We start from the raw sequence: 15330 nt of genomic DNA, 5'->3' as shown, positions 1-15330 counted from the left end.
ACTTCATATTATTGTTTACTTCTAACTTTTGATTAAAATAATTTATTAAAACATGCCTAAATTAAGTTAAAATTGGAAGTTGTGTGAAAATTTTACTACTTAGTGCCATGTTGATCTTCTAACTAATGAAAAACAGAATCAAGATGAGCTAATTGACAACTGTTATTCCACTATTATTATTGTCATCCATTGCTTTTTTTTAGATTTTAAAACATCCAAAACACTAACTGCGAGCTAATAACCTAACACAACAAACAAAATGATGAGCTCAGCTTGTCTGTTGCGTGACGTTAAGAAGAAAAACGAAATAAGAACTATAAAATAAAACAAAACAGAAACAGTAAAACAAGAAAATAATTATGATTATCAATAATATTATAAGAAGGTAATTTATAATACAGGCATACTAAGAATTTATCAATAAGATAAGTATTAAAACTATTATAACTAAAGAGAAAAAAAATGAAAATAATATGTTTGAAAAATTAAACAGTGCTTAGTGAAAAAATGATTTTAATGTAATTAAATATGTGTTGAAGGAACACTATAAATGATACAGTGAGTATATATAGTATCATAAATGATACATGCTTTAAAATATTTTTAAATTTAAAATAGTTGTATACTACATTTTTTATTTTACCCCTTCCAGACCTTTTCTCAAACTCGAAGGGTTATCGTACAGCTTACAACACTATTATAAGACAATAAGCTAACTACTTTACATACCTTTAACAATTTTAAAATTTAGACTTATGTATACCGATGTTCTATATTTTTCTCTTATCCTAAACAGTTCTAATAATTTGCTCTGAAAAATCTTTCCTGCTCATTTCTGACTCACAGGGATTATCCAACAAGTTATCACCCTGTTCTAAACCTGAGAGGAAAAGTCTATTTTTCGTTTTATGGCGCTACCGGAAAATAAAAGTCAAACCTCACAGGCCTGAATTGGACAACAAACCACGTCGATTTCTATATGTTCTAGAGCTTTTAAAACACCTTACCCATTTTCGCCCATTTTGTCACTTATACAACTTATTCCTTCCGCCTTAGTTAATTGAAAAAAAAATTACTTGGACAGTTCTTTTTATTTATTTTTTACCGAATATAGCAGTATTCTTCTACTTAATGCGGTTAAAGTAGGAATGCATTTAATTAAAAATAATAGATTCACCTCTGGAATTTCAGGAGCCGAAGGATAGAGGAGTTGTTCTGACATCTGAATAGCCATGGTGATTAACAAACTTTAATGATGTTCATGAAGATGATTGATAGGAGGAAAGGCTCTTGGTCTAAGCATAATCATGAGATGAACCGCTACAATGGCCTACTTCAAAACATGATAAGGATAAATAAAAGAGGTTCGAATCAATATCATCTAAGAAACACGGGCGATTGAACATTTTCAAGTAAAAAAAATAATTATTGAAGTATTAAATTTAGTCAAATCACAGTAGGCTGGTACTTTGTTACTTTCTCGTTTTTGAGTAAAAATTAAGGGAGTACAAAGTGTAATCAAGTATACATATACTCAACAATTATAATTATTTTTAATTGAGTGGAGAAGATGGTCGGGGGGTGCGGTCAGTAAAGAAACAACATAAATAAACAAAAAATATTTATTTATGCCGACGTTTCTACCTGAGTTTCTGGTCTTCATCAGGGCGTCTAGCGGAGAGTATTAGCTAATCCTCTACGCTAGGGTGTCTAGCGATGAAGGAAGACCTGAAACTCAGGTCGAAACGTCGGCATAAATAAATATTTTTTATTTTTATTTTATTTAATGTATCATAAAGAGGTATATGGCGGTTTTCTTTCTGAATAAACTTTTGGATTTATGAAAAACTCTATCTCAGGAAGTATTAGACCTACATATGTCATTCAGTACTCAAATTAAAGCTAGAGTAACGTACGACAAAGTTGTATAAATTTATTTCCGGTTGTACAGACAAAATTTAGTATGCGAAATTCATATTCATGTGCAAATATCATGGAAACTACTACTCCTATGAAGATCAACGCCAACAACAACTTTATTGCACATTAAACCAGAATTGATTTGAGTGCTAGAAGACACCTATTTGAATGCTAGTTTACTACTTCGAAATTTTGGGTAGAAAGTAAATGACTACTGAGGACAAAATGAAATCAATTAGTTATTTCCTTTAAATCAAAATAGCTAAATTGAAGACAATAAACTCTCCTTTTCAAACTGGTTTGGGTTCGAATTTCCAATTCTCATACTTAAAGTTTTTTTCAATTAAGATTATGTCACAAGTTAAGCATAAGTAATTCGTGCTCTGCTACACAGTACTCATATAGATTTTACCGAATTCTGCTTCATATATACATAAAATCTCAACTTTTCAAATCCTCAAAGTATCCATTGCTGAACTTAAATCGATCAATAATTATTTCAAATAAAAAATTAAAGATACTTTAGAAAAAACTATTTTGAAAATTAAACTCCTTTAACTGTGGGACCATTTCAATGGGGATAAAATCCAGGTGATATTAAAGAGTATTATATTTTACGTTGGTAAAACAATTTTTATAAAAAAAATTTAACCCTTTTTTTGAGAAATGCATATTAAAAAGGCTTGAAATCAATTATGTTAATTGGCACAACCGTTTAGTGAATTTTTTTGCAACAAGCCTGCTGAATATCCCAGGTATATATGCTGCATTTTGTAATTTAAGATTTGAACATTTTTTTTTTAGCTGGATCTGTCTGTAGACCATTTTGTGATATTACGATGGTATTTTGGAATAAGAAACACTGAAACCTTTTCCAACGAAAAGTCAGATTCGAAATTATTTATTATCACAATACTTCTCATTACTAAATAGATAATCTAATTTTCTATTTATTCCATGCATTGGTGAATAAAAGTATCAAAGGTATTATTTCTTTTATTTTTTTTCTCGAACATAAAAGATTGGTGATCAAATAAAAGTAAATAGATTCAAGATATCACGGTGATATTAGTACCAGATTTAAGTTTTTTCTTCTTTATATGACAATTTTTCTAGTTATTTCTGACATACGGAGTGAGGAGAGGGAGAGGGTTATCTATAGGTTAGGGATTCTGACCAAAGTAAGGAGTCAAGTTTTTCATTTCGTAGGACCGACAAAAAAATAAAAGTTGACCCCAGAGCCCTGTTTCATAATAAAGTACAAACTAATAGTCTTCTAGATTTAATTTAATACAATTACACTGACTTATACAATATTAACTTCTGCTTTAGTATTTTTTAACTTCTGTAATATCGATAATAGTCATCCCTATTATGAAAAAAAAGTATTAGTGTCAGTACTAAGTAGTTTGTATACTTGTAGTTATTAACCAATACTATTAGCTTTCATTATGAACCAGCGCCGCTACAGTAACGAGCGAGTCAAACTTGGCAGTTAGAACTTCCTCGGCTACGATGCGGCTCCTACCAGATATAACTGTTATCGATTGAAGGTCTCGTTACATTTGGAATTAATAAATCATATTTGTGATACTTTGTATTTATAATTCAATGCAAATTGTCTCAACTAAATTGGACAGGATTGTTTTTTAAATAATAAAGAGAAGTTCATATTTAGTGGCCATTTCAAGGTAACGATAGCACATGAACGGGATAAAATCTTAAATTTGTTCTCAAATATTGAATGTAAATAATGTACTTACCTTCTGCTATGTAGTGGTGTAGAATACAATCTATCTGAGGACTCATCGTGTCATTATAAAATGTTATGTGGTCCATCCCTAACAAATTATTCAATTCGATGAACTCCAACATTCGCAGGGACTGAAATTAACAAAAACTTATGAATTATTATTTTAAAGGTAGTTAAGAAATAAAAAGTGCATTAAATTAGGTATTATAGAAGTTTCAAAACTATGATATATATCCAGGAAATTCGCATCAATTGTTGAAAGGCGTAAACATATTGAATGATCACATAACAATACAATTTTCTATATGTGTCCATGAAAAAAAGTCTTGCATCACAGAATAAATCCTTACTTCTAAAATTTGATTACGTACGTTATCTGAACATTGGACCCTGAATTTTAAAGCCCAAAAATGAACCGTTTTTGAGATAGCGCACGAATCAGATGCAGGTCATACCTCATTAAGGTAAGATTAGTTCACACGGTAACATGGTTGCCACGGCATAATTATGCTTCAATTGAGGGAACAGCTCAGCCAAGTATTGTTTTCGATGATTCAAATGATTCAACTAGATTACCTGAATGATTTGAAACAAATGATTGCATCAAATATGTTCACTCTGTCCCTCTCTGAAATGAATTCTTTTCGAAATATATATTTTGATATATTTCACTGTGGTAATACTTATCCGGACTGATGGTCGGGATGAGTCTTTCAGTAGACAGATTAATTAGCTCCAATTTCAACAGTTTTCAGAAAAGTACATTAAAATAATATTTCTCGTTAAAAAATATTTACATTTTTCTTTTGCACAAGTATGACTGAAATACAAAACTGTAACAATTTACAAATATTTTGACTTAGCTCTTAACTCTTTATTCAATGATAAATTATTATAGAATCGATATTGAAAATAGTAAGAATGATTTAATGGAATTAATCATCTTGTTAGGCTCATATATACGTTCAGTGAAATTTAAATAAAACTTCGCATGTGACCAATGTGCTAAAAGTCGTTAGAACTAGCCGCGTTGTTTAAGCGATCTTCTTAATTCTCCATTATCTTCTACATTATTATTTTATTTTCTATTACATAGATTATAGCATAGATATCAGTTTATTTTATTTTATCTTAATATCTAATTTATTTCAAGGTATTAAACCTTATTTTAATTGTAAAATCAAATATTACATTAGTGAATACACTTATATCGATTAATAATTTTATTTTTTACTTTACATTTTACTTTTTTTCTCTTCTTAATGAAACTCGGATCCATTCACTATAATATTTTTATTTTATTATTTTTCTAATTAAGATTGACCTATTTTAATTTTGACATGTATTTAATGTTACCTGATTGTAGTAAAAGTGGATAGGCTTGACACAGACTTCGATCTTCCCTGGTGGCGAGGTAGGAGTCGGTTTGAGACTTGGGTAATAATGGTTTACGACGAGCCTATTCGCTGGGGTAGGACTTAATCTCGTCACAATAGACACTGATTTCGGTGGAGACAGGTCGGGCTGAAGAGGGCACAGAATGAAACAGGCGCTGTACTTCAAGTTCCAGTTCTCTCTTATTGCCTGCAAAATAACAACTGTTTAGAGTATGCCTAGATCATTGTAGAAAATATATTAATAAATCTGTTTCCGAACATCATATCCTTAAATATGATTCATGATGAAATAATTATTAGTTTATTATTATCATTAATATTAGGGGAGCGCGGTGATTCTGTGGTGAGGAATGATGCTACTAACTCCAAGGATCCGGTTTCAAATCCGAATGGGCAGAAAATTGTTTTTTGTAACACTGTAGCCGTGAGTCAACCCTGTGGGAGCCCTTAATTGGGTAAAAATCTGGCGGTCGAGCGTTATTCTGACCAAATTATCTCCTTGAACAACCGTTGGTCTAGTAACAGTATTTCCTTACAAATTACTGCAACGTTAGTTCTTCATGGGTTCAGATTTTAATTTTATTATAAACATAAGTGTCCTACCATAATTAGAGGAAAGCGCTCGTTATAAAATGAAGAAGTGTGTTTATTTCAAAAATAAATCGGAAAATTAATTGTTATTCAATCCTTGTTTAGTAAACACATTCGTCAATCGGTACATTATTGTTAGACTGATGTATATTTAAAAAATATAACCATTTTAACTATACTTTAATTTGATTGTCCAAATTTCCTTGCACTGAGCCTTGAATACTTATTACTTTGAGGATTGGTTTAATTCTATTTCTATATATTAATATTTAATATTTATATTTAATATCGTTTAATTCTATTATAATATTGAAATTTGGAAATACAGATGGTCATAAAGAAAAAAGTAAAATTTAAAAGATTATTTATAAATATAATAAATAACATTAAAATATCAATTATTACTTGAAATGAGAATGGTTTTCAATTGCAAAAACATTTTTGGAAAACAGTTCTAATGAAAAATAAAATAAAATAATTTTTTTTTTTAAATAGGACTTATATTGAAAATGGAATATATAAAAGATGATTTTTAATTTAAAATGGCATATGTCCACAAATTAATAATAAAGTAAGGGATTCGACTTATTCTCAAAAACATTTTAGATGTATAAATGGTTATAAATTAGTAAAATGGCTGTAGATATAGTTAAATATTAAATTATTTTAATAGAAATGTGTAAAATTGTTTTTATTAAAATACAATGTAAAGTTTTTCGATTGTAACTTTAAGTTAGTTGTAAAACTATTGATTGTAAATATTTTTATAAGCAGAACGTGGTAATGAGGAGATGAGCCCAAAACGTCGTTTGGATGACATCAGAATAGAGAAGTGGATAAAGGGTATAAAATAAAGTCTTGAAAAGAACTATAATAACATTTTAACAAATAATATCCTTTAGGACTCAAGTTGTAAGTTTAAAACTAATTATTTATTATTAAGTTAAGTATTGAAGAAATAAAATAGAAAAAAAATGATCTATTAAAAAATATTTTATATATACAAGGATAGAACATCTTATTAGTGAAGGTTTGGTGAGATGGATGTATTTTCAAGAATGTGCTACAAGAAAAATACGATTTCTCAGGTATAAAAAATAATTTATTACATGTACTAATTAATATGATATGATGAATCAATTCGATTGGCGAGATATGTGGTCCTTCAAGGAATAATGCTATTTTGTTTTTTTATTTTAACTCTTTACCAAGTCTTATTTGATTCAGAGTCCATTGCATATTTTATTTAAATTTTATTATTCGCTATTATTTAGCATGTTTGTCTTCAAGAAAAAAAATAGAAGAAAATTCAATAAAAAATAGGAGAACAATAAATATGTATACTCAGTAGTATCCAAAGTTTATTACATCTATGGCAGTCGTGGAAATCAAGATAAGTCGAATTGTCTAAAAATTGAGTTAACTACAAAAGCATAGGCCAATGAAGAAAGGGATCCTATTGTTTTAAGCACCATCCAAACCATGGTCAACCATGTCTGTCAAGAAAAATCTGCTAAGAAAATTAATTAAATTGCTCTAAGCCTGTCTTACTTGATTTTGCTTATGGAGGATTATTTTAATTAGAACTGATGAAATTCAAAACCTCCTTTTAACTTCCCTAAGATTTACTTTTACTTTGCAAACGTAACAATGATAATATTACTTAAATATTATTTTGAATTTGAATGGATGCAGTCAAAAGAAAACAAAAAAAAATAACAACTATTTTTATTTTATTTTGATCGCACTCTTGACCATCTTCTTCATAATATGAAATTATACGGTCAAATATATATATTATTTTACTTTTTGCTAGTAAGTTGTAATAGGTTATTTACAATATACTGTTTTGTAGTTATAATGAAAAGAAATATAATAAGTATACTGTGCTATTTAGAATCCCAATATACTTGGGCAGCACAGCTGTAAAAATAAAACGTTCTCTCTAAAAAAAAAAAAAAACGACAAAATAGTTCAGTTGTAATTAAGGCCTGATCCATTTTTTATTTTTTAAATTGGTTAGACTTTTTTTCCGTCAGATGGTCTTATCCTGTATGCAATACTTAAACTGTTATGTTATAAAGTCGGCTATAAATGCGTTCAATCTCATGGTTTCTTTAGTAACAACGCTCAGCTGTACTATTGTTTAGTTTCAAACAAGGTGCGAATTCGTGTCTGATATATTCATTTCATTTTTACTTACGCTTACTTTTTATCTTCTGCGTTAATTATTCTATTTGTTTTTTTGTATATTGCAATTATTTATTTTTATTTTTAGACTGTATATACCTACATGGTATGAATGGAAACTTAGAACGCTTATACTTATTGTCCTTGATTGTTGCAAGTTGTATTACTATTATTCAATAAAAATTATTAAGCAAAAACGATTTAAACATTCAGTTTCAGTAGACAGTCAGAGGTGAGAAGAATTCAGAACGCATAACACTGTAAACATCAATAAATTTTTGGTTGGGTGTTGACTCAACGTAATAAAATAAAACATCATGATGAATGCTGCTAAGTGAGCCTGGCTATGTTTGTAACTAAGCTATTCAATTATTAAAAATGATATTTAACATTAGCAAAATTATTAACCTATTTCGCCAGGATATAGGATATCTTTTCAAGTTTCGAAAATATAATTCGTTTGTTTAGGTCAAAAATGTTGAGGATATAATATTAAATTGTTTCTATAATTTCCTTTTTCCTTTTCTTCTCTCCCACTGTGAATCCGCCAATGTATCTGGTTTTAAAGTATTGAGACTAATATAAATTGGAAATTTTGGTAGATGGATTATAACAATTTGTTTTTTTTTGTTTAATATATATTTAATAAATATATATTTATTATATCTAACAAATTTACTAAAAATAAGATCAGGGCTCCAAATTAATGAATATGTTGAGACCGGGTGGAGAAAATAAATGTGTCGAAATTAGGAAATCACATCCTGAAAACAGTAAAAACTTTAAGTATTTGGTTGGACTAATTACTGATTGTAATGAAATGGCGCAGGAACTGAAGGCAAAAATAGCCACCCGAAATAGCCGCTGCATTACCTTGGAAAAAATTCTAAATTATAAAGCTTATCTCAAAGGATTCAGATAATGTTGTATGAAACAGTTGTAAGACCTGTGGTCACCTATGGCTCTGAGGCCTGGGTGATGTCTCAAACATCAGAAAACAAGTTATTGGCATGAGAAAGACGCGTTTTGTGCAGAATCTATTGGGGTTGGGGAAGACCAAACTTGAGGTGACTGGATGAAGTGGAGAAACCTTTGAAAAAGAAGAGCATTAGAAGATGGCGGATGCTCGCCTGGGATAGGATGAAGATTATAAGAGAGGTTCTTATAGGTAGTGTAGTACCGATAAATAAATTAATAAAATATTAATTATATCCTATTAACGTATTTTCTTTGTGTCTTTCTAGGACTATAACTGTCTAATACATTTTTCTGACTTACTTTTATTTTACCAGGGACAGTTATCCCATGAGTATTGTTGCCTTTGGAGTACCAGAAGAGGCACCAGACGCGGTCAGGTCCCCTCGTCTTCGTAGCTGCCATAACTCTCACCATCCGGGTTCCACGCCAATCATAGTAGGCAGAAAACACGAAGAATTTGTACCTAATCAAAAAATAATTTATTTAAAAAAAGGAAATATAATTAATTTCTAAACTTGTTAAAGATAGTTTTTCAATTTTAAAACAAGATAAATTATTTTAAAAAATTAAAATTTATTCCGTTTTTATTTTTCAATATGTGTTTGGATTTTTTGTTTATACATATGATATTCGTTCCTCCACGTCGACTGGGGATTTGCTTGCTGCTAGTTTATAGATTGACCAGTTTGTGATAGGAATCTTCCAATTCTATTCTAAAAATTAAACAGACTAAACAATTAACTCTAAATTTTGTGAGCAACAATACTATACGTTCTTCATTTTTTAGATAATTTTACTAATGACGATTTTTCAAAAAATATGTAACCACCTTCGTGTTTAGAAAGTTATCTTTTTATTAATGAAGCTTGAAAGATTATACTCTTAGAAATTAATAGTTTTATATTGCCCGCTAACTATAAACACTTTTTGGTCCTTTGGTTTTCACATGATTCAAATTTATGTATCCAATAAAAATAATCACGACAGTTTTTAGAAATATTAATCAACTATTTCGTTATAGAATAATAAAAACCAAACAATGAAATATTTCGTTAGTATTAAATAGAACTATTTATTGTCTGATCTCACATTTGACAATTAAAAATACATTTTTTTTTATACCCTAAAAATTAATATAAAATTAACCCGTCGTTCTTTTTGTAGGATATCTATATAATTTTTCTGACTTCGAAAATTTTTACAAGATGTCTCGAGAATAAAGCATTGATCCTTATTTATTTCAAATTTGTATAGTGTTTCTTTCGGATTTTAAGTATTTGGACAACTTTAGCGATGGTATGGCATTGAGTTATATAAATATATAATCCTTAAAATAAATAATGACAACATTAAGCCACAAATTAAGAATATTAAATAACACAATCGACTAGAAGAAAAATTTGAAATCATATTACTAGATGTAAATAGTTGAAAGTAAACGGTGAGAGACACGAATTTTGAACTCTATAATAAAATAGAAGGAAAAATAAGAGAAGAGAAAACCAAAGAAGAAATGAAAAAGTTGGTTCAGATAAACTTCTGTTTTCTATGAAGAAAAAATAATAATGGTTTTCTAAGATTTTAAAAACTTATTTTAAATTAAAAAAGAGGCAAAAAAATTCGTTCAAATATAAATAAAATTTCTGTTAAATATTAAAAATATGTTACTTTTGAATTCTAATTAAAGGAACTACTTATATTTTATAACTTACAATTTATTATTTTAGTATTTATTTTATTATTATTATTTTTTTTTCAATCAGAATTACTTGGACTGTTCAGAAAGAAGTCAGTTTCTTAATCATTTATAAGTAAAAAAAAATATTGCTAGACAGCAGTATTCCTATATGAAGATTATATAAATGTGTTTAAGAACGAATTTTACTGTTCAAATAAATCAACCAAATAACAAATAAGTAAAAAAAAAAAAAAAATGGAGGAATTCTGAATGGAAATCGAACGTAATTTTCGTTGATCATTGCTTTCTTTCATCTATTGAATAGCCCTTTATGGTATCGACAAAATAGCACTGGATCTGAACAACGACTTCCTGTACTTTGCAACATTTTACTTTACCACATTTAGAGGTTTAAGGATGATTTATGCTACATTATTACGCTAAAAGATTATGCTGTTCTGAGAAATGGAAGGAATGGGATATTACCTGGTACCTGCTACCGACTGCCAGACTCCATCTTTCGCTGGGATGGTTAAGTTGGCAGTGGATGTTCGATAAGGCAGTAGTGGATTTTGGGCCATGTAACTACTTTTGTAGTTCTTACTGTCTTCTGCGAGGTTCTGGTATACCAAGTAGTCTTCTCCATGCTGCAACAAATTTAGTAATATTGGATTAAATTAAATGTAGTATATTTTAACGTGTTATCTGTGCTACATTATCAACTAATTACATTAATATATGTATTCTGTCGGAAATCCTCTATAAGATATATTCGGAATTGATATTTTCTGTAACATTAAAGAAGTTTCCATTAGTTCTGAAAATGTTACGTACATAATCCTAAGATAGTTAACTCCATGCCTCGTCATCTCCTTTCCTTTCTTATTTTATTTTCTTCTATTTTATTCCTAACTACCTAGTGCAATGGTCCTCAGACTAGTTACCGTGGTACCCGAAAGTGGCACAAGCGTATATATGCCTAAGTGGGTGCAGTGGGAATAACACCGGTCGACACAAATTTTGTGTGTAAGTTCTAGTTGTAAATGTTTATTTACTTTCACCTAGCTAATATAAGAAAAAATGGTTTTGCCCATGGGTTCGCTTCTGTAGATATTCTTAATTATTACTAAATAACATGAAAATTACGCAACTCAAGAATACTAATTGTCTTGTTTTTAAAGTCTATAAAAATTGCTAAAATTCGAAACCAAAATGATTCAGTACAAGTGTTATGTTTTATGATACAGCTCTTCAACTGTAAATAATGTTTCTTAAAAGTTCAAATTTTGTAAAAATGTATCTAATTTTGTGAAACAACATTATTCGTTCAACGAGAATTATCATGCAAAACAAATTTGAAGTAGATAATGGTCCTTCCCGGCCAGAACCATCACACTAAGAACCCCGGAAGCGACGGTCCTATATCACTTTTGAAATATTCGCTTAAAGAGCTAGGTGACTTTAAGATAGTTAAATCGAGCAATATTTAAAAAGCACCTGAAATTGAAAAATGGCGTGAAACCATCCACTCTTATCCTTCGTGATAGCCTTACTTATCTCACTTCTCAAACACACAATTGTAGCGAGTAGATTGGTCGATGTACGACTTGTCACAATCTAACAAGAGATCATAACACAAAAAAGGCAATCTTTCCCGGTCGGACCCACCCCACTAAGATCCCAGGGAGCTGAAATTGAAAAATGGTGGTTAACCAAACATATTGAAAAATGGAATTTGAAATAAATATTTAAAAACAGCTGAAGTTGAAATTACTAAAGTTTTATTAAATTCAAATAAAAAGCAATAATATAAAATTAAAACTGGGTGTGTTGAGCAACTATATTTTTTATATAAAAGAAAGTTTTGAGTGAATCTTGAAAGCTGTTTATTTATTGGTATTTTTAAGAACAGGAAATTCCTTTTACTAGTGAGTTTTCAAAGATATCGAGAATTGTATGGAAACTTCAAAGTTCAACTTAAAACTTTATGTCAGATAAAATAATTCAGCTGTGAGATTTTTGAATTACAGTTGCGATTTATACATTCATAGGCATAACTGACAAATAAATGTTGTCTGTCTAACTATTTTTGGAGTAAAATTTGTTCCAAAATGAAATTTAAATTCGAAAAAAATAAATAAATAACATGTTTAACTTAATTCATATAATTCACGAAATGAATCATTTGATACTTTATAATGCTATAATTCTTCATTATGAATTATAATATTTTATTATAAATTTGCTATGTATTGTAATGTTATAATAGTATGCTATGTATTATAATATTTAGCGAATAATAGTGTAGAAATATAAGCCTGGTAAAAATAGAAGGTCTTGCAAGAACAAGATTTCCAATGATTTTCGTGAAAAGATACTCTTTAGATAGAGCAGGTTCAATACTCGTAGATCGTATCATGACCCTGCAAGATTTGACCCTGATGACATCGGAAGTACATGGGAACAAAAGTAGTGTCTCTTGATGATACTCATTCAGAGATAAAGAAGGGAACTTCGTTAGGATTAGAAAACTGATAACAAGAAGCTGTCTACTCGATTGTGGAAAAAAGTTTATAATACATTATATTCATCAGATATCGAATCATCGCAGTAGCGATTAAATTAATTTTTTTTAAAATTATTATAAAGTAAAAAATAAATGAAATAAAAATTATGTCTCGTCATTGTATCTTTGATCAATACTCTCTCAATACCTGTGCTATGATAACTGCCTCGTCATAATTGCTCCTCAACCTAGAGTGTCCCCTACGGTTCCTGGATCTGCTGCTTTGGTCGATAAGGAAGATCTCGGTGAGGACGATCACAAAGAAGACGGCAAAGAAGATGACAACGATGCAGAAGGACATGTTGGCTCGCTCGCGCAACACGCGCCCTGATACCCTAGCCATGTCATCTGAAAGTAAAAAAAAAAAAGAATAACTGTTAAAGATACGCTTAATAGCGTATAACAGATATTATTTGTTATCCATAAATGTAATAATTTTATTACACACGGTGAATCAATAATCTTCTAATAATTTTATTACTTCAACGTGAAATGAATTATTATATTGCAAGTGTAGGTTAGAATCGTCAGCGTATATAGAGACCAATTTAAAATTATTAATGACACTTGTTTCGTACTTAAACCAATAAAAAATAAAATAAAATTGCTCCAACTTTTATTTCTTAAATTAAAAAAAAATTCTACAAACGGAAGATAAATCCATATTTGGTAACCTATAATTCTAAGGAATAAAAACAATCATTTATTGCTTGATTTTAGGTGAAGGCTAGTATTTGATAGCTCCTATAAGCTGTAAATACTTCATCACAAATTTATTAATAATTTCACTAGGTTTTTTGTTCTAAAAAGTCATCCTTGGGTACAAAATCTAAATGTAGTGTAACGATATTATCATAACAGAAATGTTGTACCTAAAGGTAGCTTATTTAACCAAAACATAGTGAAATTATTAATCAATTTGTGAGGAACTATTTGTTATTAGTTCATCTTAACGTCATTCAAAAATAAAACGTCTGATGAATTTTAATCAGAATCATAATAAATTTATTCTGGAAGTCCTGAAAAAAAAAGAAATAAGTTTCTAAAATAAATATACGTTGGTACAAAGCTAAAGTAACGTATCTTCTAATTTCTATTCAATTTCTGAATAAATAATTTCCCAAAATTTAAAAAGGTTGATAACAATAGTTAATAGCCTAAAAGATGCTTTCAAAAACATCTAAATACCTTAACAAATGGAGATTAGTTTTAAATACTTATAGAACGAAAACCATCATTTTCACAAAACGACGGCCTATACTTCCGTCGACCAGGGATCCAAATAATACTCCGGCCCTTTTGCCAAAACAGTTAAATACTTAGGAGTGACTTTAGACAGCAAACTATTGTTTAACCACCACATCAATTCGAAATTGGAAAACACAAGGATAAATTTATACAAAATGTATCCATACTTTACTGAAAAATCAACATTATTCAGTAGAAATTAATAGATACTGAATAAAGCTTTAACTTATGCCTGCCACCTTATGCCCCTGGAGCTTTACTACTTTAGCCAACATGAAAAAATATAATTATTCCAAAGCAAATGCCTCAGAATTGTTAATATCTATTCCTATTACACTAGGATATCTAAATGCACTCTAAATATAGACACCGTACGGAAACACATGCATAAACTGACACATAATTTCTTCCAGTCTTGCCCCAACTCACCGAACCCTCTAATCACAGAAATAGAAAATAACACTAAAACTACAACCCATAGATATAAACACAAAAGAATCAAACATATATTAAGGTAAATATAAACCAATACTATGTATTTCATGTTACTCAATTATATATATTTTATTTTATTCATTGTTACATGTTTTATTTAAATTGGATAATGTTCTGTTTTTCTCCTCTTCGGTTTGTTTTACCAAAATATAAAATAGAGCAACAACAAGTTGTGTAAAATGTAATTAGTGTGAAGAAAATTGCATTGTACAAAGGGATTTCCCAAAACAATATAGTAAATATTGTACATTATTTATTTATGCAATTAAAAAAAATTTACAAAAAAAATCTTTCTTTCTATCTCAGATTTTATTGGTTTTTAAGATGGTCTTCAATTGGCTTCACTATGCCAAATATATCTAACTAAATAAGTGAAGTCGTAAATGAAAATACAAAATAATAAATTATCTGCTTCTTTATGTTTACAACCTTAATGTTAATCTCAACCTGAAACCCCATATTCTCAGATATACCACTTTGGTATTACACCGGCGTATCATCATATAATATATAT

At 29.2% G+C, this 15330-nt stretch overlaps 1 protein-coding gene across 6 annotated transcripts in view; it reads right to left on the bottom strand.

The window, feature by feature from the left end:
• Positions 1-15330, bottom strand: part of LOC106684629 (beta-1,4-galactosyltransferase galt-1) — a 70049-nt gene that overhangs the window by 9363 nt on the left and 45356 nt on the right. For 5 of the 6 annotated variants that reach the window (XM_014426819.2, XM_014426820.2, XM_014426823.3 and 2 more), the window contains 5 exons: positions 13222-13421; positions 10994-11154; positions 9130-9292; positions 5030-5257; positions 3684-3804 (listed from right to left, as the gene is read on the bottom strand). In XM_014426819.2, the coding sequence (XP_014282305.1) occupies positions 3684-3804; positions 5030-5257; positions 9130-9292; positions 10994-11154; positions 13222-13421 (873 nt within the window). Of the gene's footprint in view, positions 1-3683; positions 3805-5029; positions 5258-9129; positions 9293-10993; positions 11155-12004; positions 12184-13221; positions 13422-15330 lie in introns of those variants that run through there. The other variant, XM_014426824.3, reaches the window with a different exon arrangement.

Source organism: Halyomorpha halys, unplaced genomic scaffold (genome assembly GCF_000696795.3).
Source record: "Halyomorpha halys isolate HHAL.00 unplaced genomic scaffold, Hhal_1.1 Scaffold595.1, whole genome shotgun sequence".
Taxonomy (NCBI): Eukaryota; Metazoa; Arthropoda; class Insecta; order Hemiptera; family Pentatomidae; genus Halyomorpha; species Halyomorpha halys.
This window is presented reverse-complemented; position numbering and strand designations above follow the sequence as displayed.